Source organism: Meyerozyma guilliermondii, genomic scaffold (assembly GCF_000149425.1).
Source record: "Meyerozyma guilliermondii ATCC 6260 scaffold_2 genomic scaffold, whole genome shotgun sequence".
NCBI classification, from domain to species: domain Eukaryota; kingdom Fungi; phylum Ascomycota; class Pichiomycetes; order Serinales; family Debaryomycetaceae; genus Meyerozyma; species Meyerozyma guilliermondii.
In genome coordinates this window covers 1,278,904-1,306,281 of record NW_001809799.1, presented here as the reverse complement: position 1 = coordinate 1,306,281, position 27,378 = coordinate 1,278,904, and the positions used below count along the sequence as shown (strand labels likewise).

Genomic DNA, 27,378 nt, shown 5'->3' with positions numbered 1-27,378 from the left:
AAAAAATGTTTAGATCAACACGGCAGCAATGGCAACGGCAGCAGCACCATAGTTGGCAATGTTTTTGCCCACACCGTTCTCAGCTGAAGTAACACTAGGAACAGAAGATTCACCAGCAACAGTGGTGGATGGAGTGGTTTCCTGAGGTGGTGGTGCTTGGGTCGATGGGACCACACACTCACCAGTAACAGTTACAGTAGTTGGCTCAGTAATGGTGATAGGATGAGGAGCACATCTGTCCTGGGTACAAGTGGTAATGGTAATGGTGGTCGGGTTAGGACAGTATGTGGTGTAGTCTGTAACAGTGATGTCGGTGGTGGTTGTGTTCGACCAAGGACCTGAAGAAAAGGACGAAGGAGCTGATGAAGCTGAAGCCGAAGGAGCAGACGAAGGAGCAGAAGACGAAGACGATTCAACAGCCTCGGCAACAATCTTGACTGCCTCACAGTCTCCAACACTGTTGGAGCTCAAGATGAGATAAGTTTCCTTGGAATAGTTGTATGGGTCATTGACGTTCTTACAAGCGTAGAAGGTGTCTGATCCATCATAGATAACGTTATAGTTGATAAGATCAAATGCTCCTGGTTCCGTGACACTGTCTTGCAAAAAGTTACCTTCGTTGACAGACAAGGTAGTTGTCAAATCGCCTTGGTTGTGACTAGTAAAAGTTCTGTTGTACCTGTCCCAAGAAACACGAAGAGGACTTCCACGAACGGCAATGTAATTGATACCAGCACCCTCGTGCATGCCTCCTAAACCTTGGTTGTTCAAGTCGGAATTGTCCGACGAGAGGTGAAGGTCGTAGTCAGCAGCGAGAACGGTAGCGAGGGTTGACAAGATAGCGAGAGTAAATTTCATAGCGAAGCGATTGAAAGTGGATACTGAAAAATGCAGCAGGAGGGCCGTTTTATAGTGAGTTCAGTAGTTAATTTTAGTGCCGCATAATGACAAACAAATGTGACAAGCAGATCTATTTATATCGTGCGGCGAGCAGATCGTTCGATGTCAATGCACGGAAGAGAAGACTAAAAAGACTAAAAAAAACCAAAAGGAAGAGCCGTTTGCAACACTTTACAGCACTTTGCAATATAGTATTCATGTGTGGTTCTTGGCGCCAACTTTATGGTAGTAGATTACCCTCTTTGCAGCCGTATCTCCTCACCCGATGTCGATGGCCATGACGTCAGTATGCAGGGGTACTACCCCACAGAGCCTAAATTGACAGAATGCAACCACGTGTGGAAACCAATGTTAATACCGCACGGCACTACGGCTCAGGTACTACGTCATCCGCATATACGGTAAGGTACCGCATATACGCCAGGTACCGGCGAATAAAGAAGAAAAAAGACAGAAAGACAGAAGGGACAATAAAGCAGAAAGACAAACCAGTAGAAAGATAGACAAGTAAGAAAGAAATCAATTATCTAATCTAAAGTACAACGGCAACGGCAACGGCTGCTAACAAACCTCCGGCAACATTTCTTGGAGCCGCGCCAACTAAGGTGCTCACAGCTGGTTGGGTGGACTCAGCCGCAACGGTAGAAGGAACCACACATTCTTCAGATACGGTAACGGTACTTGGACCAGTTACGGTGATTTCGGTAGGAGCACACTTGTGTTCACTACAAGTGGTAATGGTCACAGTAGTGGCTTCTGGACAATAAGTGGTGTATCCAGTAACGGTGATACCAGTAATTAACCGAGTCGGAACCGACAAAGCTTGGACCGGCAAAAAATGGAATACTGTTGATAGTTGGAGGAATTGGTTTAGTGGTGGTTTCGGAGCCAACAAAGTCAGGTCCAGCAAAGAATGGTGCACCATTAACGGTAGAAGGAATTGGCTGGGTGGTGGTCTCGGAGGGCACAAAACTGGGTCCTGCGAAAAAAGGTGCACCATTAACAGTGGGTGCAACGGGAGCCAGCTCGTCAGCAAAGACGGAAGCAAAGAGAGCAGTAAAGGCGATGGTGGAATATTTCATAGCGAGTGGAATGGAATCATAGATGCCGAGCATACTGCTGTTTATATAGCCGAGCGGGCAACCGAGAAGAGCCCGTTCGGCAGCCCGTTCGGCCAACTCTAATCTATAAATATCCTTCTGTTTCAGTTCCCCATTGGGAAGGAGGTGGGAAGAGAAAAGGAAAGAGAAAATGAAAAAGAGAATGGAAATAAAGGAAGCAGAAGTGGGAAACTTAGTTGATTGAAGATAAGCTAGTTGTGAGGAGAGTTAGTTGTGCGAATGAGTCAGCGTCTTGTCTACAGTAAACCTTTTTGAAGTATTAGGACGAAGTAACAGCTAAAAAGAAAGAAAACACAACCTTAAACAGATGTATAAGTATACAATTCTGGTTTAAACCATGGCAACGGCAGCAGCAACGGCGGCAATCAAACCTCCAGCAACAGCATTTTGAGGAGCTCCACCAGTCAAGGTGGAGACCTTTGGTGGCTTGGAAGATTGAGCAGCAACAGTGGTAGGACTACTCTTGGCAGGAGGAGCAGTAGTAGCTGGAGCAACAGTCTTTGGAGGAGCAGTAGATGGCACCACACATTCTTCAGTAACGGTAATGGTGGTTGGACCAGCAACGGTAATGTGAGTTGGGGCACACTTGTGTTCCTTACAGGTGGTAATGGTCACAGTAGTAGCCGCTGGACAGTAGGTGGTGTATCCAGTAACGGTAATACCAGTGTGGGTGGTAGCATTGTAGTTGACAGAGTCAGAACCAACAAAGTCAGGTCCAGCGAAAAATGGTCTACCGTTGACGGTAGTAGGAATTGGCTGGGTGGTGGAGTCGGAACCAACAAAGTCAGGACCAGCAAAGAATGGCTTACCGTTGACGGTTGGGGCAACAGGAGCCGAGTCAGCAGATACGGTAGCAACGAGAGCGGTAAGGGCAAAAGCAGTGGTGGAGTATTTCATAGCGAGTGAATTAGTGTGCAAATAAATTTGTAATGAGAAAAGAGGTGCGAGTGCGTATTTATATGGTGAATAATCATGTGAGAACGCGATACTAAGCCGGTACGCCGCGCATTGAGGGCTAAAAAATTACCAACATTTCCTTGTTCTAGCAGCCAATAACCCATCGTACATTCTGCACCGTGGTGTGAAATCTAAAAATAGAAGATGTGAAACTGCTGGACCCTGGTTGCCTGTATACGGCATATTTTTTTTGCGGCACACTTTCCCCATGCGTCACGATGCATCGAATCCCAATTGCAAGTAGCCGCCGTGCACACCAACCAAATTCGAACGGTTACCATTTTTCATTATTTTCTATATCACCACCTAAGTAAATGGAAGCCACAACTCACCTGTAGCGACTTTTCAGATTAAAATACCACCAAAACTCATACCAAGTCATATCCTGTAATTACACCAAGAAATGCGTTCCATGCACGTCGTTAATGCGACCCGGCTGTTTCGCCCACCCGCACGAGGTCAAGCCGCACAATTATTGTTTTTCGGAAACTTTGTATTGCAAAAATCGCGTCAAATTATTGCAAGCCTCTTCAGCCCTAGCCCTTGTCTCCGCATGAAGATGTTTGTCGATGCGTTTGGACGCATCTTTCACTTTCGGCTCCAACTCCTGTAGAACAAGTAAATATTGCTCTTGCACAAACACGGGTTCATCGTAAACATAATCGGCGTCGCCAAAAATATCATACAACGAATTAAGACATTCCACCATGACACCACCACTACCACCGTTTACCAGCCACAGAATGCAGTCCACCAATAACGAACCAACCTCCTTCACCGCGGGAACATAGTCTGAATCATGTGCTGCTGGTACCACGGCCGAGGCAAGAAATCCAGCCGCAGTAACCAACCACTCAGTAAGGAGGTCTGGGTCTCCTGTTCCAGCCTGTAACTGGTATAATGCGCTTCTGCTTGTTTCCACTGTACCGTTAATCGCTGCAGGATTTATTTTCGATGTTATTTCAGGGCCAATTGCTTTGCAGATAGCCCAACATGCATTTAGACAATGCGTTTTGATGGCAATGTCATTGGTGGTGCCGAAAATAGAACACGCGTCCCACATTTGTAAACAACATTGGTGCCACAGAGTAGGAATAGGATCCACCATTAGCATTAGCCAGCACAAATTATTGAGACATTGCAATAACCGCTCAGCAAATCCCAAATTACTCGACGATTCAAATTTGAGAAGCTCCATTAAACTAGGATAAACCACCTGAAACACAGTGGGCATTATATCCGAGGCATTGAAGGGTCCGGTAGCTAGGAGTTCCCAAATTGACGTGGTGACGTCAATGGCTATTTCCATGGCTTGAACGTTACATTTTGCTTGCCATGTTTCTACCAGCTCACCACCCAAAGGCTGGTCAATATCTTGCATTGTTTCTGGTTTTTTCTGGATAGGATGCTGTGCATTGTCGGTCACGGTTAGGTTCAGCTTGACCTCATCCAAATTGATGGTAACTAGTGTGCTGAACATGCGGTTGAGAATATTGTCAATGTCTTGGATGGATATCCCATCCTCAATAATATGAAACTTGATGGCATTTGCATATATCTGAGTCAATATCAGACTCTTTTCATTTTGAATTTCCAAGTCAAAATTGGCAAGTTTTCCAATAAACTCCTGTGATTCGGAAGCAAATTCATACACAAAATCAAGCAATGCATGGTGCAATTTGAGTGAGGTTTGCACCACTGGGGTATTCCAGTTGATTATGCTAATTACCAACGACAAAATTGGATCGATCTTGGCAAACACAGACTCGAATAGTTTTGAAGAACCACTGGCAATCACCACCACAAGCATTATAACATTCTCAGTATAATCGTATAGTAATTGTAGACGGGCTTTCTCATCAGCTTTTTTATTTCCAATGGTTGATGTTTTCCCCGAACCCAAGTATTCAAATGACTTTTGGATCTTGACAAGTGCTCCCTCGATAGCTGTCCAGATATTTTGTCTCCATATATGTTGAATAACATCGTAACCTTCCTCCACTGCTATATTGCGCAACACCCCAAAAGCTTCCACTACGATCTCATCATCTGAATCTGTAAGGCATTGCTCCATAATAATGGTTATGATTCTTTCCTTTAAAAGAACCTTTCGAGTGTTCTCGTCTTCACAAAGCACGGTAATAGCAGCGAGAGCCATGGCTCTATCATTGGCACTGGTAGATGTCAATTTTTCAATTAATGGAAGTGCTCTTCTTCTTGCTGATTCTTCTGATTTTGTTTCATTGGACAGTTTGCGTCCCCGAGCTAGCGGGTTGGTTCTGTTCTGGTTTCTTTTGGACTTCTTGAGCTTGCCCATCGTAGTGAATTGTCTCAATAATTTTTCGCGATGAGCGCAGAGTGGTGAAGATAGTGGGTACAGTATATACAATGCTCTCCTAGATATATAGGGTTCATGAAATAAGATCATGATATAGGTTCATGAAATGTTTATGATATAGATCATGATACAAGAATCATGAGTTCAATGACTTTCAATTGAAATTTTAATTGCCTGAACATAAGTTGCGTAGTAGAGTCCGGCAAATGGTCAATTCAGTACCAGTTCAGTCCTTTATTTCAGTCCATTGGGTCAGTCCATTCGTTCAGTACCATTGCTAGTACCATTGAGTACCTTATCGATCTTCATAGTGTCTCATCCAATTCTAGTCCTTTTCTCATTTGCCAAATTCATCAACATTTTTGCTTTCTCCTTCCTTTTCCAAATCAGGATGCAATGTCGTTCTTACCTTTGTCTTGAGATCCTGCCATGATTTAGGCTGGTCTGAAGTATCAGGAACATAAACGTCGTCTCTTAAATTACCATCTTTTTGTAATTGTTCGCTTTGTTAGCCATGATTTTTACAATATATGTATTGATTCTTACATTATCAACGGCTGCCAGAATTTAAGTCCAGCATACCAACTTAGTCCACCCACAAACAAGATTGTAAGTGCTTTTACTCCGGAATTAGACATTGATACCTGAGGTCCATCATTCGTCTGCATAGGACACTGGTGGCCGGGTAACCGCACTATAAAGCATCGAAAAGTTGAAAATTCAGTTAATCAAAAAGTATAATAATACTGGGAGTATTTGCCACGACAATCTAACGTAAATAGACAAGTTATGATTGTTGCCATATTTAATATTCAACTCCCCAGATCAATAATCCCTGTAGGAAGTTTGGCAATCGTTGGGTCGCTTCAGTGCGGCGATGGTTCTGAATGTCGATAATGGGATATATTTCAGTAGTAATGTAGAGAGTAAGAGAGGTGAGTGGACAGTCAGGAGAGGTAGACAGTCAAGTATTAGCTATACTTTGCTTCTAAATAATTGACCAAATGATAGAGGATCATTAGGTATGGTGCGCTCAAAGCATCGTCACTGAGTAAAAGTACGTTTAAGAATGGTCGATGGTCACTTCATGATTCGTCCACATTTTCTACATTCTCTTATCAGCGTATTAATTATACATGATATCCACAACTATCTATGCAAGTGTGTAAGCTTAACGGTACTTGTTGAAGCCAATGTCAGTAGCTCTCTCTCTGAAGCATTGACGGCAGATGTTCAATCCGTACTTTCTGATCAAACCGGAGTGCGAAGAGCACACACGGCATTGTCTAGAACCTTTACCAAAGTTTCTTGGGTGTGAAAACCAAACTGATTCGTGAGCCATATTCTGTAGTTAGTATTAGTTCAAGGTGATTGAAGGGTCTTTTAGGGATATTTCTTGTTCCAGACTGTCGAAAGTTCTTCCAGTGTATTGTGGGTTCAATTGTACTTTCCGTTTGACGTTTCAAAGTCTTTGGAGATGAATGATTAAATTTCGTATTCTCTGTGTCTCCACTTTCGCTTGTCGATCCAACAAATTCTCTAATAGCAAACTGACTCTACATTCTCCACGCAATGAACAGTATTTTCCCTCCTTAGGACCCCAGTCTCGTTATAACATACTCTTTGCTGTATCTGTCTGTTATCCAATACTGTTCAATTTTTTCACACTGGACTCGCGGCGGTCGTGCCAGACCAGGGAACGTGACACAAAATCGAAAAGGTGCGGTCGTGGTATCACGTGTGTAACCCTATATGCGTACACATGACTTGCGCGTGATAGCCATCTCACGCATCAACCTCATCGCACCTACAAGGTGCAGCCGAATCAAACTCAGTGCCATGGGCCATTCACATCGATCTACCCTCAAGAACGACCATAAGTCGTTCAAATCCAAGCATGCCACCAAGGGCCAGATCAAAAACCGGTTTAAGGGAAAAGTCGAAAAGGGTGCTTCTGGGTCTAAAGCGATCCGAGTAATGTCCAAGACAGAACGGAAAAACGTCGCTAAGCAATTGAAGGAGCAAAAGATTCTTGAAAGTAAGAATACGAGGAAGCTTTTCGATAGTTTGGGTGCTGAGAAAATTGTGACTGTAATCTCGCTCACCAATGATATTTCTCCAGCCGATGTAGCCTCTTCCTTATTCAGTGGAACCGGTGAAAAATTCACATTCGAATACCCCAGTGTCAGTAGCATCCGAATACGCCAATACAAGGCCAACTTCAAGATCATAATCCCAGACCAAAATGATTTTTTGGCTATTCTCGATGCCACAAAGATTTCTGACTATGTTGTATTTGGAATATCTGCGCAACAAGAAGTGGATCCCACTTATGGTGAACAATTGTTGCGGTCAATTATAGCACAGGGCATTGCTTCTGTGATTGGTGTGTTGCCCAATCTTGTTTCAGCGTATCCTAAACGAAACTTACAGCTCGATATAAGGCAGTCTCTTCAATCTTATTTTACCCATTTCTTCCCAGATGTGGACAAATTATACGCCTTGGAAACTGCCTCAGAATGTATCAATTGCATAAGATTAATGTCACAGAAGATGCCCAAATCGGTTTCGTGGAGAGATGCTCGAGGATACCTCGTTGCTGACGAAGTTTCGTGGATTCAAGGTGCAAATGGTGCACCATTGATGACAGTAATTGGAACTGTTCGTGGTGTTGGATTCAATGTTAATAGACTTGTGCACATTCCTGGTCTGGGAGACTATCAGCTAGAAGGCATTGAGACCATGGTTGAGCGTTCTTCAGAGACCCAAGTAATAATTCCAACCCAAGATCAAGAAGATCTAAATGAACTTTTGCCTGAAGAGTTGGAGATGGAAGACGAGATAGAAGATGTCTATGAAGACGGAGTGAAGATGGACGGGTACAAATATTTTGCAACCGATGACGATAATAGTTCCAGAAAACCAGTTCCAAAAGGTACCTCTGAGTACCAAAGAAAATGGCTTATAGACGATGTTCTCGAAGATGCATCCGACTTGGAAGACGATGAAAATGAGGAAATAGATGAAATTGTGGAAATGGAAGAAATGGATGAGGCAGATAACATTGTGGACCAGGACGAAGATGTTCAATATATGGAGCTCTCACCAGAAGAAGAAGAAAGACAGTTACAAGAGTTCCGCGCTTTGGAAAAAGACGACCTTGAGTTCCCAGATGAGTTGGAACTTGATCCATCGGAATCTGCTAGAGAGAGACTTGCATCGTATCGTGGAATCAAATCACTTGGTAATTGTGACTGGCAAGTAGATGAAGCTGACGAAAATAGACCCAGCATATGGAAACGGTTGCTCCGGATCTCCAACTATAAAGCGACCCGGAACAGAATTGCCAAGCAAGCTTCGAGAGAGGCACAAGTGGAAGCTGGAACCAAAGTCAGGCTCACTATTCGAGCACCCACCGATATCCAAAGTGATGCCAGCCAGCGTCCATTTGTGGTTTATGGAATGCTCGAGCACGAACACAAGTTGGGTTTGGTCAATTGGTCATTTGAGTCCTGGGAAGACTACGTTGATCCAATTCCTAGTGGAGAGGAACTCGTTGTTCAATATGGTTACCGAAGACAAGTGATCAAGCCACTTTTCAACCAAGCCTCCAACAACTCAAACAATGTCCACAAGTCGGAACGGTTTGCTCACCATGGCTCGTTGACAATTGCTAGTGCCATCAGTCCTGTTCTGTTCACCAACTCACCAACACTTTACTTTAAGCCTCAACCAGATGGTCTGCTCAAATTTGTTGGTAAAGGTACATTCCTCAATTGTGACCACACCAGAATCGTTGCTGAGCGTGCGGTATTGACTGGACACCCTGTCAAGATTCACAAGACGGTGGTGACGGTGAGATACATGTTCTTCAATTCTCAAGATGTCAATTTCTTCAAAGCCATTCCATTATTCACCAAAATGGGTCGTAGTGGATTTATTAAGGAAAGTTTGGGAACACACGGGTATTTCAAGGCACGCTTTGACGGCAAGTTGAATGCTCAGGATACAATTGCTATGAGCATGTATAAGAGAGTGTGGCCTCTGGTGAGTGAGGCATGGAAGTAATTTGCACCCAAAATAGTTTATGTACACTACCGCACATGCAGGCGGAATGATGCGGAGTTTGCCATAATGACGAACAGACGTGCATCCAATACACCACAGCACATATAGCAGGGAGACAAATTGTCTATACTTCTTTATGAGTTTTTTACCACAGGGTTCGAATCCGAGCACGTCATCATTCACATGTAATACGTGTTCGGTCAAGTTTGTAACTGCTGACCTACAGAGGCAGCACATGAAAACTGACTGGCATAGGTACAATTTGAAGCGTAGAGTCGCTCAATTGCCATCGATTTCGTCGGATGTTTTTGCCGAAAAGGTCTTGGAACTGCAGTCGACGCAGGAATCTGAACAAGCAGATGAAGATGAGTATGGATTTCACATAAATCATCGAAGACGGAGCAAAAATGGACCACAAATGACCAAAAAGTCGTTGCGACAGCAAATTCACAGAGGCAGACAACTCCAAGAAACTCCAATGGAACCGCTTGTTAGAGTGGGAAGTCCTGCGTCTATTCGTAGTGGGCACTCGCAGTTCTCTTTGGGAAGCACAGATATTGCGTTTGAGACTGGTTCGGAATTCAACGATACCGATGCATCAGCTTCTGAAGTGGATACTCGTTCAGATGTTCTTTTGGTCGAAGATGAACACTTTGAAGACAGCGATATTGACCAGATGGAGGATTTGGATGAGCTCCTTCCCACGACCCACTGTGTATATTGTGGGGTGAACAATCACGATGTGGAAAGTAATGTGAGGCATATGTTCAGCAAGCATGGATTGTACGTACCTGAACGGCTGTTTCTCGTTGATTTGGAAAGTTTATTGAACTATCTCGGGGAAATGATTGTGGGCGAGAAAATATGCATGGTATGTGGATTCCAGGGCAAAAACCTTGAAAGTATTCGTCAGCATGTCAATAGTAAGGGCCATTGCAGAATACCTTATGAGACCAAAGAAGAACGTCTGTTACTTGCACATTTCTATGATTTCACTCTAAGTGAGGAGCCAGAAACACCCCATGAGTCTCCATCAAAGGTAAAGTTTGACGATTCGCCGGTAGAAATACTGTCGGATGAAATCAACTCCAATTACACCACCGTCAAGATTGATCCTACCGGGGTCGAATTGACCCTTCCCACAGGTTCTCGTATTGGACATCGCTCGATGATGCGCTATTATAGACAGAATATCCCAGAGACTCGAGAGCTTGCCGAACCACAAAAGACATTGGCTATGGTGGACCGACGGTTTGCACCTGGTGTAACGCTGCGAGAAGTGGTTAAGCAGCAGCAACAAGTACAGGTGCTTGAACGGAAACAACGCAACATGTATGAGAGACGCCACAAACCAGCACGTATCAACCACCAACCTCATTATAGAGATGAAATTTTGGGGACACTAGGTAATGGTAAGTAGATTGCAAAAATCTGAGATTTTGACAAAAAAATAAAAAATGAAAAAAAGAAGAAATTTGAAACTTTGAACACGAAATGAGAGAAATTAGAACATTTTCATGTTTCTATACTATACTATTTATTCACCTCCCATTTAAGTACTGAACCAATTAATCTTTCGCTCGCATCCTTATCGTTATCGCTTAGTCAACGGCGGACCAATTCTCGACACCCACAGCACCACCGCGAGTCATGCAGGATGGAAACCAATCGAAGCTTCGGTCCATGATTGAAGAATATTCATTTATTTCTTGGTTTCTACCCCACATTTTCCAGCTTTTCACTAGCTATTACCCATTCAATCATATGGCATGGTATCAGATACTCATTTATATGATATTTTAACCGTGGCTCATTCGGCTTCGACCGAAGAGATATCACGAGCGTACAAAAAATTGGCGCTTAAATATCATCCTGATAAGAATAAACACGATCCTCAGCTGACTGAACACTTTAAAGAGATCACCAGGGCATATGAGGTGCTACGAGATGAAAAGGCTCGGTCGGTGTACGATCATTATGGCGAGGCTGGCCTTGATGGTACGGCAGCAGAGGCTCAAAAGAAGAGCCGTAGTGGATGTGCTTTCAACTCTCCTGGTCCATTCACAGCCAATATATTCACCCAGATGTTCAGCAACTTGAACGATATGCTCAAATCAAACGATATGAACAACTTTGCCTTTGGTAATTTGGCATCAGATCAATTTGAGCATCACGTACAATCCATGACCGATCCCCATAAATTGCGTCATGGCGCAGATATCTACCACACTTATGACGTTACGCTTGAAGACCTATATTTTGGTAAAGTTGCCAAACTTCAATTGCCTCGAATATCCAAATGTAAGCACTGTCATGGCATCGGTGGTGCTAACCCTAAACTGTGTCCTTCCTGTGAAGGCAGTGGAAGAGTCATGATGACCATGGCTAACAAGTTCTGCAGGTCGCAAGAAGTGAGCCTGTGTCGAGCCTGTGATGGTACAGGTACTGTCGTAAGCCCTAATGATCAATGTCCTCATTGCAACCGAGGGTACGTTCGAGAAAAGAAGCTCCTTAAAGCCAATATTCTTCCCGGATCCAAGGGTGGCGACAAAATTATACTCCAAGGCCAAGCTGACGAGGGACGCAATACTTTACCTGGAGACGTTATCATTCAACTCCGCGAACTTCCTCATTCATCGATAGTTCGACGCAATAATGACTTATACTTGGAACAGCCGATAGACTTGAAAACTGCTCTTTTGGGCGGCACTGTCAAGGTCGACAACTTTATACAACCCTTGAGATTGTTTGTGAATGTCCACGGACGCACAGGCATTAACGACGACATCAATGAACATGTAAAGGATGGTGAAATTGTGGGAACCATCAATTCAGGAACCCCCAAGTTGGTTACAGAGTTAGGAATGCCTATCAATGATGTGATAGATGGCACCTACTACCAAAACCCCGATGAGGTTGAGGAGTTTTCGCTGGCAGTCTTCGACTTATCTCATTACCAACGAGGGAACCTCTTCATCAAGTTTGATGTAAGACTTCCAGAAACAACCCTGTTTTCCATCGACGACTTGAAAATGCTCCTGAACATCCTTCCGTCTGAGACTCTGCACGAGGCTCCGGAGGATAGCAGAGCACAGAAGCCAACGTTGCATGCGTATTTGAGCAATCTCCCATCATACAACCAACCCACGACACCAAAACACAAGGCACCCATGGGAACAAAACGGCCACGGTCGGGCCTCTCTTAACCACTGTACTATATAGAATAAAGCAGTAACAATTTCATATCAAATTCAGTAACAACTCCTATTGAGTAAGTAAGGTGAAAAATTGTCTTATCTGCAACACCACTTTATCTGCGCGATCGAAATCGTAGTTTCCTCACCATGAACAACGCCTTGGATCTGTCCATTGTCAAAGATCTCTCCAATCACATATATGAAAAGAGAAAAGCAACAGCGTTCCAAATAGAGAATTTGACCAAGGCAGCACTCACCAAAAATGACTCGCAAACCATTTATCTGATCATCAAAGAATTGGCCGATTTGGTTCGAAGCGGTACTAATTCTGCCAAAATGGGAGCTATCACTGCATTGGGAAGTGTTTCTGTAGCCCTTGGCTCTTTTGCAATTGCTTACTTTCTAGAAGATATCATCAAGCCCATCTTTGCTACTTTTCGTGATACTGATGCTCGCGTCCGATACTACGCATGTGAATCGCTTTACAATATTGCCAAAATTGCTCGTGGAGAGATCCTAGTGTACTTCAACCAGGTCTTTGATATCCTCTGTATATTGGTGACTGATACTGAGTCGTCGGTAAAGAACGCAGCCGACATTTTGGATAGACTCATTAAGGATATTGTGAGTGCCAAGTCGACAAATTATGTGTCAATTGTTCAACAAGAAGAGTTTCAGAACCGAAGAAACGAGATATTGTCTCATGTGGTAGATTCTAATGGAGTGGCTATCCAAGTAAACATTCCTCAGGATGCACAAAAAGCATTTTCGCTTCCAAAATTCATCCCCACATTATTGGAAAGAATGTATATCATTGACCCATTTGCAAAGAAATTTCTTTTGAGCTGGCTTGAACTTTTTGATGATATTCCATCATTGGAGCTCATTACCTATCTTCCCAACTTCTTAGAGCCACTCATAAAGTTTTTGATGAATAATGCTCCGTCCGATGTACGCATAGAAACTCAAAAGTTGCTTACCACCTTTCTCAAAGAGATAAAAGCGATTAGTAAGATAAGATATGAGATCAAGCGTAAGCAATTAGCCAAGAAAGAACAGGCAAGTGAAAGCGTGGACGAAGGTGAAAAAGATTTAAGCAGCTTATCATTGAAAGATAATTCTGATACTGACGGTGACATTTTTTTAAAGGGACAAGATATTTTCATCGACTACCCTATGATAATCTCCATTTTGCTCTCGTTCCTTAGAGACCCTAACACGACTGCCAAGCAAGATTTGAAAGTAAACGACCTTCGTGGAGAGAGTCGTGAGACATACTACGAGATTCAAACAATATCACTCAAATGGCTTCAAGAAATTATAAAGTTTTCGCCTACTAGCTTTGTCAAGTTTTTTCCCGATTGTGTCAACATTATTACACAAAATTTGGCAATTACAAACAAGCCCGATGATGAAGAATTAAGAATTGAATTCCTCAAGTTCAATTCGGCTCTTCAAAATGTATTGATGAGTTTGAATGAGGCAGAAAACGATGCTGACAAAGTTTTAGAAGAAAGTGAACCATCCCAAAATTCTATTCTTGGGTTGAACAAAGAAGTTTATGATGAGTTCCATGAACTCTATTTTCATCCAATGTTGGATCGCTTCATCAAAGTTTGCACCAATTCTTCCAACGAACTTGCAAGAATAACCCTGTTGGACTGGCTCATATTTCTTTACTCGACAAATCCTACAAGCTTTTCAGGTTCAGTAGTTGGAGATGGACCAGAAAATTTTGATTTCACAATTTTGCTTAGATCTGCCAATGATGCGAGCAACGAAGTGGTGTTCAAAGTTTTGCAATTTCTTTCTAAAATATCCGAATCGAACCATGAATTCTTCACCACATTCATGGCTAAGTTAATCACCTTTTGTGAACGAGAGATGAAAAACTTACTGGTTGAAAAGTTTTATGTTCGTGAAGCTCAGGGAGAATCGACCTCTCGTGAACGTATTGAGTTTGTCATCAGGAAACTCTGTGTGACTCTCGACTCAGAAAAGATTTATCGAACGCTTTCTGAAGTGTTATATTCACAGGAATATGAAAACTTGGAGTTTTTGAATTTGATGGTGCTTGTTTTAAATAACATTCTCTTGACATCACGAGAACTAACGGTATTTCGTAACAAATTGAAAAATTTGGGACTGGACGATTGGAATTTATTTGCAACGCTTTTCAAGAGTTGGTGCCACAACCCGGCATGTGCCTTGTCGTTGTGTCTACTCACATCCCAGTATGAGTTGGGATTTCTTATCATCAAAAACCTTTCCGAGAGCGAAGTCAATTTGCAACTTTTAACTCAACTTGATGTATTGGTACAACTCTTGGAGTCGCCAATATTCCTCAAACTAAGATTGCAGCTCCTAGAACCCGAATCGTACCCGTATTTGTACAAAACTCTTTACGGACTTTTGATGATTCTTCCTCAATCGAGTACTTTCAATACTTTACGGAACAGGTTGGCCACGATAACTAACCTAACGAGTTTACATCTCAGTACTCCAGATCCAGTTCCCGCCGCCGTATCGACTCCAGGAAATTCAACAACGACTCCTCTTACAAATCAGTTGTCACTCCGCCGAAAGAGAACCTACGAAATGTTAGACAGGTTCACAAAAACTCAAGAAACTCATTCCATTTTCAAGGACGCCTCGGCCGATGTAAGATCCATGAGCTCTTCCCATACCATTCCCAGATGGAACCAAGACTCAAAAGACTACTTTTCATCCACTCCAGACAAGCAAGAACGGAATTCGAACCCACTATCACGATTAAGGTGAACGGACTGCATACCGACCTGTCAAACAGAAATCCGGGGTAAAATCTCACATGGGCTCACAGTCCGTCTAACCAAATGTCATTAATACTATGTCTCCAGGACCAAAATTTCCGCAACTTAGTGTGTTTGATCTAAAAAGCAAAGATGCCAAGTATAAGAGATGGTCGCCCAAAATGGATCACTACCTTGTTAAACTTTTAGCTGATGCCATAGGCCGAGTTAAGGACAAAAATGACAAGAAAGTGTGGGCACATGTCACCAATGGGTTAAGAGCAGTCAATCCTCAAACTGTGTATTCAACCTATACCAAGTATTCGTGCCAACAGCACTTATTTCATGTTATTCACCATCGCTACAAAATATGGTATGCACTTATGGTTCATCAAGATAAGGCTAACGCTTTCTCCTATACGTGGAATAGCGAATTGGGCAAGATGGAATTGATAAATGAGACAACCCAAACAAAAATCAACGACGAAAATGCTTTAAAGGATATACTATACCGACAAGCCTTGCCGCTTCCATCGTTATCTCAATTCAGTAAAGGTTTGGTTATCGTGAACGAGATGTTTCTCACCGATAACTTGAGATACATGTCTCTATATCACAGTGTTGTCGTACCCTATTTGATAGAAGTGGATTCTCGTTACGCCGATATCGAAGATTATAATGCGATACTTCTCAAAAATTTCCAAGGTGTTCACTTTGAAAGTCCTGGGCTTGAAGACGAAATAGGGTTCATGGATACCATCAGCGATAAGTCGGGTGGGAATCTAACGCTTGAAAGCACAATGGTATCAGCAGCGATTGCTGCAGTTAATTCACCTTCGGTGATTATAGCAAATGAAGATTACCCCGTCTACGTGAAAGATAGAAAATGGTTCAGTAGGCTCATAGCCCTCCACGAAAAGAAGTACATTACCTCTGACGAAGTGTTGGCCGTTAGCATTGGAGTTCGAGACGGCAAGGTTCCCTTGTTCATGCTTAATATATTAGACGCATCATATGGCGAAGCTAGCCAGTCCAAGGATGAACCAGACGACATAGTGGCCTCTAGGGTAAGGACTTACATGCTACCCTTGGTATATCAATAGATGTTATATTAATTATGCTTGACTGTACTTACTGCTGACCTTGTGGAGATGCTATCTTCACGCCTGGCAACAAGGAACTGAGAGTCCATATCCGATTCATGATGGTTCTTGGATGGACTTGTACATGTAGAAGCAGCGTAGATAGATGCCTTTTGTGAAGTTACATCCACATGTTTTGTGCTTACTTGTGGTATACGCTGGTTGGTTTTGATCGGGGGAAGCTGATCGTCATCTGGTGATTGACCAAGTTCCAGAGCTTCTTCGTTGATAAAAGATGAAAGCTCACTCGTAAGACCATCAAGGTCGTTCAATAAAGACAAGCGAGCTGTCGACAGTGATTTACGCCGCTTTTCCTCAGAGGATAATTCTCTTGAAGAGCCTTCTTTAGATGAAGAACTATTGCGTACTTCCGAATCTATGGTCAGAAGTTTATCAGTGCTTGCAATGTCAACTGGTGTCACAGAATCATCTGTAGAAGTGAGTGTTGCCATTGACCGATTCATAGGCTGGAGTCTGTAGGAATCTTGTTGGAACAAGTTTCTATCCGGTATTTCATCATTGTGCCCAAAATTGTGTATAGCTCTTGGACTTGCGGTAGTGCTCCTCTTTTCAAGAGCTGGAGCCAAGTCAAAATCACTGCCAAAAATATTACTGGAATAACTGATTTGCGGAGAAGGAAGAAGGCCAGAATACAACGAGGCATTCTGCTGCATCAAGTCATCCGTGTTCACCGACTCAGAATCAGAATTTCCAGAATCAGAGCTGAGCTTGGGAAGCGATTCGTGTTTGTTCAAATTGCCCCCATCGCCATTTGAGTCTGAATCTTGTGAAAATGCTGAATCTGATGAAGTGTTGAAGTTGCGCATCCGGGTTCCTTTCAACCTATAGTTTATCTTAGCAGCAACGGTTCTCCTCAAAAGAACTTCGAGATATAGTTTTGTGGTAAAGAACTCTGCATCCTCAGGAGTCACCAATGAGTTTTCAACCTCCTCAGGAAAGATATCATAAAATGTTGCTGGATTTTTCACCTTGTTGGCAAAAACTGCATTTCTGTATTTGTCAAAGATTGCTCTAGACAAGTCATAATGTACTTCAGGATCGTTAATAATTGGGATATCGTTTTTCTTGAATGTGCCTTCTATAGGCGCCGAGATTTGGGTTTTGTCGTTTGCGTCGATGAATATGGAAGTGAAAGTATTGTCCATTTTGGTTCGACGCAAACTCAGATGAAGGGTAGGATTTATGCTGGCAAATTTGGAGTATGCAAAGCTAAGCATGGATGGTGGCAAAAGCTCTCTGATCATTCGTGGGCCATCGTTATTGAAATAGTAACTGTACAAATCATGAGCAGTTTCAAATTTTGAAGCGGCAGTTGAAAGTGGTTGATAATTGGGGTTACGTTTCAAGGATCTCTGGCGTCTTACAGGGAAGGTGAACCGAAGTTTTCTCGTTGGTCTCTTGGGAGAAGTTTGTGGAGAGATATCAACGGCAGCAACTGGCTGCAAATCGGTTTTCTTAACCATTTTTGAACGGTTTCGAATGCTATTGCGGTGTCTTAAAGAAGCCCCAGACGAGATTACAGAGTTGCCTCGTCTTAAGATAGACTGGTCGCCGATAATCGTGACCACTGGTGGAATTTCTGGGTGTTCTTGGATCCTGGAACCTGGCAGAGTCGACTGTATTCTGGTGGTAGGAGTAAGCGTTTCTTCTCCATTATATGTCTTGCTTTTTGGGGATGGTTCAGCCGAAAATATCTGACTACTTCGATTTCGTCGGTGAGCATGGCCTTGGTCAATTGTTCTTTCTATATCCAAGTATCCTGGTGATTTGAGACGTTCAAGAGACCTCGTATCAGTTGGCAATTGGGCACCAACAGATGCTACTTCTGGATCATAAATGATCTCGAATGGGTTTGAAATCACCCGGCGATGTGTGTTAGGGGGCAATAGTTGTTCATGGCTGTTTCCAGGTGAAAACCTCTTGGAATCGGAAGAGGTGGTATTGGAAATGGGGTTTGAGTTAGGTTCTGGAACCGTATAAAATGACTCCAGAGTCGAGCGGGAATACAGCATTGGGTATTCTACGACTCACCAGTAGTTGTAGATATCTTCTTAGAACTCATCTTAGATCAGGGTAGATGGCTGGCTGCTGGCTGTTTGAGCCCGATGCAGTGATCCGTGCCACAGGTGGCGCGGCGCGCAATTGTTGTTAGACGACGAACCACGCACTTACGTAACGGCGTAGTCAGCAGACGGGACAACAAACAAAAAATCACGGAGGCGGTGATTTGCACAACGACAAAATGGATAAACTCAAGGAAGTAAGTTTTTGAAGCGATTGAGGTGTGATCTCGGTCACAGGAATTGCAGTAGACTCAGTGGTTTACACTAGAATTTCTTTTTTTCTGCTAGTACTAAAAATACCACAATTATTAGCGAATCAAACTAACCCAGAAAATCAACAACTTGAAGTTAGACGCCGAGAAATGGCAAGAAAAGTCGGATGAGTTGGCCCAGAAGATCAAGGAGTTGGAGCAGGATAACCTTGACAAGGAGCATCAAATTCAAGCGTTGACGAGAAAGAACCACGTTTTGGAAGAGCAGGTTGAGAAGTTGGAAACCGACATTGATGGTATCAAGAAGACCGCCGACGAGTCGCACTCCTTGAAGACTTCCAACGAAAACTACACCAAGAAGAATCAAGTATTGGAAGAGGAATTGGAAGAGGCAGACAAGAATTTGCGTGAAACCACCGCCAAATTGAGAGAAACCGATATCAAGGCCGAGCAATTGGAGAGAAAGGTAGCATCATTGGAGGCAGAGAAGGAAGAATGGGAGCGCAAGTACGAAGATTTGACTGGCCAGCATGCTGCCGCCAAGGCGGAGTTGGACGAGATCAGTCAACAATTGGAAGCTATTTAGGATTACCTTTATATATGTTAGACTATGAAGGTGGATCACTGCACAACAATAACCATCACAACCTAATCGGCGTAGTACCTCATCTGTTAATCATATGCTCTCGGCGTGTTCACATCCATGCACCGTCATGTCATCTTGTGCAACATTTATGTGCGTTATCTAACATTTGTGGCTTGTGGCTAGTGGTCATTGAACGAGAATCTATCGTCTTGCTATTGTTAATAGATCTAAAGAACCATTGTGGATACCAGAACCGTCGTTGGTCTGCGTAATTGATGCACTTTTATCGAAGTTCCCCACCAAGCTAATTTCATCACATTTGTTTCAAAATTGTTTAAAGTAATCACGGGGTCATCTTAATACAAAATGGCAATAAATACCTCTGAATCTAACATGAGACATTTAAATCGACATCATCCAGCCCTCGAAAGTCATACACCGTCACCAATTGCTACCACTGCAGCATCGCCCATTTCAGCAACCCCAGTATCAATGAACCATGAAGACTTAGAAGTACCATCCTACGAAGTATCACAACGACTCCACGAGCAACAACAACGAATACTTACACCTCCTTTACTCAGAACCAGATCGGGACTTACAGAAGGTCGCAAAAAAGAACCTAAAAATACTCTCAAACTGGTAGGGTTGCGACTCCTAAATGCTAGACAACATTTTGCTTTGGCATGTAGTAGAGATGTATCTCTCATTCCTTGCATCGTGGGACTTTTTCAGTCGTGGAGCCGAGTTTTCGCTGGATATGCTGTTGAAGAATTAGCAGGTCAACCACTACAAACTTCCATCACCAGCGCTCGAATGTCAGAACATTTTTTGACCGGAGTATGGTGTATAGTCGCAGGCTACCTCACGTTTGCTCTCCTCGATGGACTTATGATTCGTTGGATAGTTACCTATTCCACCTCAGCTGCTATAGTGCGTATGCTCTCAATGTCAACTATCATTATAACCATCGAGCAATATCTTCTATCGGCATTCTCCGCAGATGGCTACAAATATGGACTACACATATGGATTCTCATCAGTTGCTGTTTAACGGTACTGTACTTTGCCCAGAACTTTATTACCCTGAACCTCGATCTTCGAGGCAAGTCCAGAGCTAGATTCTTTGACTTTTACAACATTGCAGTATTTGCGGTGGTACCTGTTGGACTTGCCAGTTTCATAACCATGATCATTTTATTACAATCGTTGCTCATCCTTCGACTCGACGTCGAGGAGCGAACGGTGATGCCGTAACCCTTGTTCCGCTACACCACGAATGGCTTAATAGTATATAGTAACCGCTCCATCTGATGGTACTGCATAAATGCACACTAATCAATTCTGCGAAAAGTTGACTTCGACATCTTCGAACCATGGGCGTCCATATATTTGGTAAATCCATCAAGCATAATGCTTTGGTCAAGGTATGTATAAAAAGAGTGGACATAGAGGATTTATGTGGGTAATTTTAAGCCAACTCTCTCCTCAAAAATTTCCATAAAGCACATAGGGTTCGCATAGTTTTAACCTTCGTCCAGTCAATTTTTATCCACTAAAATACCAAGAAACTAACAAAAGATTGGTTTGGCAAAGACCATTTTTGGTGTGGGTTACAATACCGCCGAGAGAATATGTGCCAAGGTCGGCATCTATCCCAAGATGAGAATGAACCAACTTACCGAACCACAAATCATGGCCATAAATAAAGAATTGTCTGATATATCAGTGGAGGGACACTTGAAACAGAAGATCTTAGACGACATCAAATTGAAACGTTCGATTGGATCTTATGCTGGTCTGAGACATGCATCTGGTTTACCGGTTCGTGGTCAAAGAACGAGAAATAACTCATCTACGGCTCGTCGCTTGAATAGAGTAGAGAGACACTTGTAAATATAGGCATTAGATATGAGAAAATGTAAAAAATGAAATGTAAAAAGAAACCTAATGAGGTCTCTTTGTATTAAAATGGTTTAGTGAAAAAAGAATGAGCGGTACGGGAATCGAACCCGTGACACCTGCTTGGAAGGCAGATGTGTTAACCACTACACCAACCGCCCGTACACCTTGATGTGTTTGGCAATTATCAGGTACTAATAGGTACAGTAGGCATAACCCCAATTAAATGACCTCAAGTTATAGTTTCTGTAGAGAGTACGGTGATCTTGCTTGTGATGCTAGTAACTTCTCTTTCACATAGAAAACAATTCACTTATTTTACCATGGTACGGCATATAAGCCCGCGCTATCTCACGCTCACCAACTTCACCTTTCACCCAAACTAGCATGCCACAACTCGAAGAATGGGAAATCAAAAAGTACTGGGAGATCTTCCAGGGTCTCAAGCCACAAGATAACAAGCTCAGTGGGTCGAAAGTGTCACCCGTGTTAAAAAATTCACAACTTCCTCAAGATAAATTATCAAAGATTTGGGAGCTTTCGGACATTGATAGCGATGGAAATTTGGATTTTGAAGAGTTTTGCATAGCTATGAGGCTTATCTTTGATATAGTTAACGGGAGCCAGCTGGACGTTCCCGCGGAGCTTCCCGGATGGCTCATTCCAGCTTCTAAAGCGTATTTGATACAAGCTAATCGGGCGGTAGCAACGGGAAATAATCAATATGATGGTGGAAGAAGCAGCAATGATGACGAAGAAGACGAAGAATTGCTCTCTGATGACTTTGATTGGTATATTTCTCCCACGGACAAAGCCACTTATGAGTCGATATACAATTCCAACAGTGATTCGTATGGACGAGTTCGATTTCAAAGTCTTGAAGGGTTGTATCAGACATTGACCAAAGTGCCTAAAGAAAGCATTTCTTCAGCATGGAACTTGGTGAATCCAAAGTCGTTTGAAACCATTGATAAAGACCAAACGTTGGTATTTCTTCATATTCTTAACCAGCGCGAAAATGGTAAACGAGTACCCCATGGAGTCCCTGCTTCGCTCCGTGCCACTTTTTCTAAGGAAACTCCATCATATGACCTTTCTGAGTCGGTACCTCAAGTCTCTTCACCTACAAGTGCAAACAATAAAAAGGCTTTTGGTGAGAGTTACTTGCAAAAAGTTGGCCGTAGCACCACCAATGAAAGAGGAACAGACTTTTCTGCTACAGAGGGTACCGACTGGGAAGAGGTACGTTTGAGACGTGAGCTTGCCAATTTGGAAGATCTTTTGAATAAAACATCAAAAGAATCATCCACCACACAAACCAATGAATTGGGAGTTACCAAGCACGAATATGAGCAATTGTTGAAGTACAAGGAAGAGCAACTCAAGGTTAAGCCCGACAAGAACTTGACCGATGTAAAGAACGATATTGAGTTGATCGAAGGCCAAGTACGAGAACTCGAGCAGTATTATGCTCGCAAACAGGCAGAACTACAACAGTTGGACCAAGAAATAGCACAACTCAGTTAAAATTACACAACTCAGTTAAAAAATAACATCTCAGTTAGGTTTAACTAGATTACTACGTTACTATGATGTCTCTATGCAACTACTTCTTCTCCTGGCCTTCGGCTTCTGGTTCTGCTTCAGGAGTTGGCAACTTGAAAGACTCAGGAGTAAAGTCCTTACCATCACCAACAGGTTCCCACACAGAAGACCCCACAGAGAAGTTTCTGAATGCCTGGGTCAATTCTAATGGCTCGTATACCACTCTCTTTTTTTCCTCGTCGTATCTGATCTCGGTGTAACCGGTGGTGGGGAAGTCCTTTCTCAATGGGTGGCCTTCAAAACCGTAATCGGTCATAATTCTTCTCAAATCTGGATGACCTTCAAAGAAAATACCGAACAAATCGTAGGTCTCTCTTTCGAACCAATTGGCTCCTTCAAAAAGAGGAACCACCGAGGGAACGGCAGTAGTTTCACTAGCGTAAGTTTTCACTCTAATTCTCGAATTATGACGGACAGACAACAAGTTGTAAACCACATCGAACCGGTTGGTTCTAGAAGGGTAGTCTGCGGCAGTAACATCCATCACCGACTTGAAATCAGCTGGAGTGTGATGCTTTAAAAAAAGCATGGTTGGTCTCAAAGCTGAAGGAGCAACATACAACACCAATTCGTCCTTCCACACCGAGAACTGCTGGATATATTTGGGCATGCACCCCATAATGTACCTGCCAAACTTATGGAGCTCTTCATTGACTTCTTTGTATTTTTCAGCCGGATTTTGTAATGGCACCACTGGAGTTTGCGGTTTTGGACGAGGAAGTTTACTAAGATCCACGAATTCTTCGTTACGGGAAACACGAGAAACGGAGAAGGACCTCACAGCACCGGGTCTTACGACCCTAGACATGCAGCGGGATGCAGTACGACCGACGGTCCTAGTCGCTAACATTGCAAGTGATGATAATTTTGAATGTTCGCGGTTCGATTGGTCGGACGGCGTAGTAAGCGAGAGACTGAGATTAGGTAAGGGCGTTTACGGTGCCACGGTCGGTTCAATGATCGGTCGCTTACATAATCCGCACCAACAACCGTATTGGTAACTAGAGTTGGACATGCGAACTCGGCGCGGTGTGGCGAATTGGACAACGAATAGCCGCCCAGCGTATGTCAGGACGCGAAATCGGAAGTGACCGAACAACGAAAAAAAGAAGTTTGGAAGAGAAAAAGAAGTATATTTGTTCATCTTTTCTATCGTAATCAAGTGGCGCATGGTGAGCCTCTCGCACAATACTTCATCTACCATTTTAGTTCGCACCGTAAATTAATGCGGCAAATTCCATCGACTTAATAATATTTCGCGCATGTCGTGCAGATTTAGGGAATAGTCCGGACCAAAGAACAATGGTGAAGTGTCAAACGAGATCTTAGCAACGAATTTTTTTTCCACTTTACCATTTCTTCACCATATTATAATTTTCTCATGTATGAAGATCTGTCGTTCCCCACTTAGATCGTACATTTAACCATAATTTCCCGTATTCGTAGACTGCAGATAACCTAATATATGCATGCACTGGCTGCACAAAAGCATTGGCCCCGCAGAAAACAGTGTTCACTTTAAAGCAGAAAGTTAACAGTGGCAACAGCAAGCTTGGATCAGAGTTTGCGCAATTTTTCCCTTTGCTTTTCTGTCCACTGATCCCGCTTCCAAGTGTTTGTTGCACACTTTCTCAACTTCCGAATAACATAAAAGTTTGCTGAATCAACCTGCTTGTATGGATTTCGATTGTAAATTTCAATCCTAAAACCCACTTCTACCTTCATCATCCCCATGTCAACCAACCAACGACGTAAGCGGCGTTCATACAGCTGTGGCCCTTGCAAAAAACTAAAGTTAAAATGTGACCTTCAGATCCCTTGTCGTTCTTGTGAAAGATCAAGGAGAGCCGACAAGTGCCTTGAAGATCCACCACAACCACCTTCTGAGGAGGAACTAGAACGGATCGCCAACCGTAGACGCAAGAAAACCCAATGGAAACAGAGAAACTCGGCGATTTCCGAGACGGAAGTATCAATAGTCATCGACACTTCTCACCCACCAATGGAAACTTCCAGTCCGCTTCATTCCAAATACGTGCCGCCTCAAAGTCTTCATACCACCCACAATTCAGCATGGCAACCTGAAGCTGCTCCATCAGCCCCATCAGCTCCACCAGCTCCATCAGCACCAGCACCACCAGCACCAGCACCACCAGCTCCAACGCCATTTTACACTGCATTTCCTCTTCCTGGAGTCTCACCACCACCGTTTCCATTTCCGGGAAGCATTCCGCTTGGTGTCGTACCCATTCTTCCCAGCCAGTATTCTAATGGTTCGACTCACATAAATGAACATTTGGACCCACCAATAAAACAAGAACCAGACTTGGAAACTCCGAACATTAATCATATCGACAGACAAATAAGCATCCAGTTTAAAGACCAGGTCCCAGAGACAATATACCACCAACAACTTGCTCAACTTCAATATCCTCAGCCCATCGCTCCTCCACCTTTCGAAGCGTGCACCCCAAGAGGACCCTCCCAAATTGACATTGAGGAACACGAGGATCGCCAAACCCTTATTGCCCTACTGGAGGAAGAAACAGCTCAATTTCGAGCCAAGTTTGCTTATTCGAATGAGTTCTTCAACCAGCTATATTTAAATCACAGGCAAGCTTCAAAAGACTTTGTAGAAGCGGTTTTGCCAACGGCACGGGCTATCGTGATGTTCGTAGACTTTCTTCGGGACATTAGCATCAACAATGATACCGAGTTTTACACCAATGTGGATACTCTTCGAATGGTTTCTCTAGGCATTAGCATCATGATCAATGGGCTCTTGTATATCAATGACTCTCCCGAATTGGTATCGAGCAAAGCGGAGGTGTTGGTAGAATGGAATTCATTGTTGTTGAGTATCCATGCCAAACTCCGTAAGAACCTCAAACTTACCGACGCCTTATACAACATAACGTGGGTATTGGTTCGTCATGTGTATTTGTTGGCAAACAAAGACTATGATGCACTTTGTGAATTGCAACAAGACATTGTGGTTTTTCTTTATGAAAATAAAGATTTTGCTGACCTCGTTCGTGAACGGGATGAAAATATGGTGTACCCAGATACCACCGAATTTCATATAATTGGACGACTTTGGTTACTTTTTCGCTTGGTTGAGCTAGAAGTACCTAGAATACAGCGGTGGCAGGTATCCGATTCGTTCAAGTTGTTACTGACATCAATTGTTCCTCATAAGGAGGCGGCGGAAAGCAATTTTCCGGTACCCTTATTCGTATGTTATCAATCAAGAGTTTATCATGAAGCTTGCATCATACTACTATAAGCGAACCCGCAAGGCCAAGACAATAATTGACTTGATTAGGTCTTACCATTTGCTTTATACCGACGCATACATGATGTTGAATGAAGAATTGAACGACCTAGATTCGCGGTTAGCCGCCAACAATTATGTCGAGCAACCGGGCGACGGTGCATTGGTGATCAAAAACCAATTAACTTTGTCATTTTTTGTCAGATGGCTTAGTTTCATTCGTATGGAGACTCGGTACTTTCCTTCACTTCGTTATGCTTCATATTTGACATCACAAATCAATCTATTTGATTTGGCATTGCGTTTCGACAATCAACTACAAGCGACCAGTGATGGAACCCGTACATTTTTTGAGGGTTTAATGAATGGGTCACTTTACTACATCAGAATTTTTTACCATTGTCTTGTATGTCATGGAATGTTGTTGTTGGTTCTCGTCAATTTTTTACCTGCGGAACATTTAGGTATTGATATTTCAATCACAGCTATTGATTACCAATGGGTTTTCGATGAGTGTTACACCAGCTACAATGAAATCACCCTAAGGTTATGGAAAGCGCTGAAGCAATGCCCATTACCTCTAGGCTGCACATCAGAATTTCAAACCACCTGGCAAGTCATCACCACTATTCGGTCTTTAGTGGACGAATTATTGCAAGCACCAAGAGATAGTTTCACCCAGCTCGTCACCTACATAGACGAAAGCATGGACAATACCGAGGTGTGGCAGCACCTTCATCGAGCATTTTTTGGGTCGGAATTGGTGTTTGTAGAATATGTGGAAAAGCTATGGGATCTCTTTGAATACATTGAGAACAATGCAACCAAGTCCATTCCCATCACTCGACTGCTTGAATTCAGTCAGCAGTTACTAGAGAATAACCACGGACGATCCCGAGGCATCCCATTAACTCCAGAAATTGTGGATAGTTTTGTGGAGCAGCATTCGCGACCATCGTACGAGACGGAATAGCAGTCTACAATGATAGCAAGCTACATTCGAAAGTCTACATTGATATCAGTCTGATTCTGTATGCTCACGAAAATTCAGTTTACAATCGAAGTTCTCAGCTTACAATGAAGTTCAGTCTACAATTGAAATTGTTGGTCAAGTCTAGATTGAAGGTACTTCAGCATTAACTTCAGCATTAGCCATTGACTCAGATCTTATCTACAGTCAACTACGTTCAGCCTTACCTGCTCGTAAACTACGATATGTGA

The 27,378-nt window shown here is 43.0% G+C and overlaps 17 protein-coding genes and 1 non-coding gene across 18 annotated transcripts; 10 read left to right on the top strand and 8 right to left on the bottom strand. All coding sequences in view use genetic code 12, as the record gives it.

The window, feature by feature from the left end:
- Nucleotides 1-9: 9 nt before the first annotated feature.
- On the bottom strand, nt 10-858 carry PGUG_01942 (uncharacterized protein; the record flags this gene model as incomplete). The annotated part of the gene is made up of 1 exon (XM_001486221.1): nt 10-858. The coding sequence occupies one exon, from the start codon at nt 856-858 to the stop codon at nt 10-12; it is 849 nt and encodes a 282-aa protein (XP_001486271.1).
- A 574-nt stretch (nt 859-1,432) lies between these two features.
- On the bottom strand, nt 1,433-1,900 carry PGUG_01941 (uncharacterized protein; the record flags this gene model as incomplete). Its single annotated transcript, XM_001486220.1, has 1 exon — nt 1,433-1,900. The coding sequence occupies one exon, from the start codon at nt 1,898-1,900 to the stop codon at nt 1,433-1,435; it is 468 nt and encodes a 155-aa protein (XP_001486270.2).
- Nucleotides 1,901-2,351: 451 nt separating this feature from the next.
- On the bottom strand, nt 2,352-2,918 carry PGUG_01940 (uncharacterized protein; the record flags this gene model as incomplete). The annotated part of the gene is made up of 1 exon (XM_001486219.1): nt 2,352-2,918. The coding sequence occupies one exon, from the start codon at nt 2,916-2,918 to the stop codon at nt 2,352-2,354; it is 567 nt and encodes a 188-aa protein (XP_001486269.1).
- Nucleotides 2,919-3,450: 532 nt separating this feature from the next.
- PGUG_01939 (uncharacterized protein) lies at nt 3,451-5,406 on the bottom strand (the record flags this gene model as incomplete). Its single annotated transcript, XM_001486218.1, has 1 exon — nt 3,451-5,406. The coding sequence occupies one exon, from the start codon at nt 5,404-5,406 to the stop codon at nt 3,451-3,453; it is 1,956 nt and encodes a 651-aa protein (XP_001486268.2).
- Nucleotides 5,407-6,487: 1,081 nt separating this feature from the next.
- Nucleotides 6,488-6,658, bottom strand: PGUG_01938 (40S ribosomal protein uS14; the record flags this gene model as incomplete). Its single annotated transcript, XM_001486217.1, has 1 exon — nt 6,488-6,658. One exon carries the CDS (start codon nt 6,656-6,658, stop codon nt 6,488-6,490), a length of 171 nt encoding a protein of 56 aa, XP_001486267.1.
- Nucleotides 6,659-7,068: 410 nt separating this feature from the next.
- TSR1 (Tsr1p) lies at nt 7,069-9,384 on the top strand (the record flags this gene model as incomplete). The annotated part of the gene is made up of 1 exon (XM_001486216.1): nt 7,069-9,384. The coding sequence occupies one exon, from the start codon at nt 7,069-7,071 to the stop codon at nt 9,382-9,384; it is 2,316 nt and encodes a 771-aa protein (XP_001486266.2).
- Nucleotides 9,385-9,520: 136 nt separating this feature from the next.
- On the top strand, nt 9,521-10,804 carry PGUG_01936 (uncharacterized protein; the record flags this gene model as incomplete). Its single annotated transcript, XM_001486215.1, has 1 exon — nt 9,521-10,804. The coding sequence occupies one exon, from the start codon at nt 9,521-9,523 to the stop codon at nt 10,802-10,804; it is 1,284 nt and encodes a 427-aa protein (XP_001486265.2).
- A 349-nt stretch (nt 10,805-11,153) lies between these two features.
- PGUG_01935 (uncharacterized protein) lies at nt 11,154-12,590 on the top strand (the record flags this gene model as incomplete). The annotated part of the gene is made up of 1 exon (XM_001486214.1): nt 11,154-12,590. One exon carries the CDS (start codon nt 11,154-11,156, stop codon nt 12,588-12,590), a length of 1,437 nt encoding a protein of 478 aa, XP_001486264.2.
- A 138-nt stretch (nt 12,591-12,728) lies between these two features.
- On the top strand, nt 12,729-15,362 carry PGUG_01934 (uncharacterized protein; the record flags this gene model as incomplete). Its single annotated transcript, XM_001486213.1, has 1 exon — nt 12,729-15,362. The coding sequence occupies one exon, from the start codon at nt 12,729-12,731 to the stop codon at nt 15,360-15,362; it is 2,634 nt and encodes an 877-aa protein (XP_001486263.2).
- An 88-nt stretch (nt 15,363-15,450) lies between these two features.
- Nucleotides 15,451-16,455, top strand: PGUG_01933 (uncharacterized protein; the record flags this gene model as incomplete). Its single annotated transcript, XM_001486212.1, has 1 exon — nt 15,451-16,455. One exon carries the CDS (start codon nt 15,451-15,453, stop codon nt 16,453-16,455), a length of 1,005 nt encoding a protein of 334 aa, XP_001486262.1.
- An 8-nt stretch (nt 16,456-16,463) lies between these two features.
- PGUG_01932 (uncharacterized protein) lies at nt 16,464-18,527 on the bottom strand (the record flags this gene model as incomplete). Its single annotated transcript, XM_001486211.1, has 1 exon — nt 16,464-18,527. One exon carries the CDS (start codon nt 18,525-18,527, stop codon nt 16,464-16,466), a length of 2,064 nt encoding a protein of 687 aa, XP_001486261.2.
- Nucleotides 18,528-19,742: 1,215 nt separating this feature from the next.
- Nucleotides 19,743-20,633, top strand: PGUG_01931 (uncharacterized protein; the record flags this gene model as incomplete). The annotated part of the gene is made up of 1 exon (XM_001486210.1): nt 19,743-20,633. The coding sequence occupies one exon, from the start codon at nt 19,743-19,745 to the stop codon at nt 20,631-20,633; it is 891 nt and encodes a 296-aa protein (XP_001486260.2).
- A 405-nt stretch (nt 20,634-21,038) lies between these two features.
- PGUG_01930 (mitochondrial 37S ribosomal protein uS13m) lies at nt 21,039-21,272 on the top strand (the record flags this gene model as incomplete). Its single annotated transcript, XM_001486209.1, has 1 exon — nt 21,039-21,272. The coding sequence occupies one exon, from the start codon at nt 21,039-21,041 to the stop codon at nt 21,270-21,272; it is 234 nt and encodes a 77-aa protein (XP_001486259.2).
- A 95-nt stretch (nt 21,273-21,367) lies between these two features.
- Nucleotides 21,368-21,439, bottom strand: PGUG_05995. Its single transcript has one exon. It is a non-coding gene; the product is annotated as a tRNA-Gly (tRNA).
- A 226-nt stretch (nt 21,440-21,665) lies between these two features.
- On the top strand, nt 21,666-22,805 carry END3 (End3p; the record flags this gene model as incomplete). Its single annotated transcript, XM_001486208.1, has 1 exon — nt 21,666-22,805. The coding sequence occupies one exon, from the start codon at nt 21,666-21,668 to the stop codon at nt 22,803-22,805; it is 1,140 nt and encodes a 379-aa protein (XP_001486258.2).
- Nucleotides 22,806-22,884: 79 nt separating this feature from the next.
- Nucleotides 22,885-23,733, bottom strand: ALI1 (Ali1p; the record flags this gene model as incomplete). Its single annotated transcript, XM_001486207.1, has 1 exon — nt 22,885-23,733. The coding sequence occupies one exon, from the start codon at nt 23,731-23,733 to the stop codon at nt 22,885-22,887; it is 849 nt and encodes a 282-aa protein (XP_001486257.1).
- Nucleotides 23,734-24,615: 882 nt separating this feature from the next.
- PGUG_01927 (Zn(II)2Cys6 transcription factor domain-containing protein) lies at nt 24,616-26,169 on the top strand (the record flags this gene model as incomplete). The annotated part of the gene is made up of 1 exon (XM_001486206.1): nt 24,616-26,169. One exon carries the CDS (start codon nt 24,616-24,618, stop codon nt 26,167-26,169), a length of 1,554 nt encoding a protein of 517 aa, XP_001486256.2.
- On the top strand, nt 26,144-27,130 carry ZCF8 (Zcf8p; the record flags this gene model as incomplete). Its single annotated transcript, XM_001486205.1, has 1 exon — nt 26,144-27,130. One exon carries the CDS (start codon nt 26,144-26,146, stop codon nt 27,128-27,130), a length of 987 nt encoding a protein of 328 aa, XP_001486255.2.
- Between the last annotated feature and the right edge of the window lie 248 nt (nt 27,131-27,378).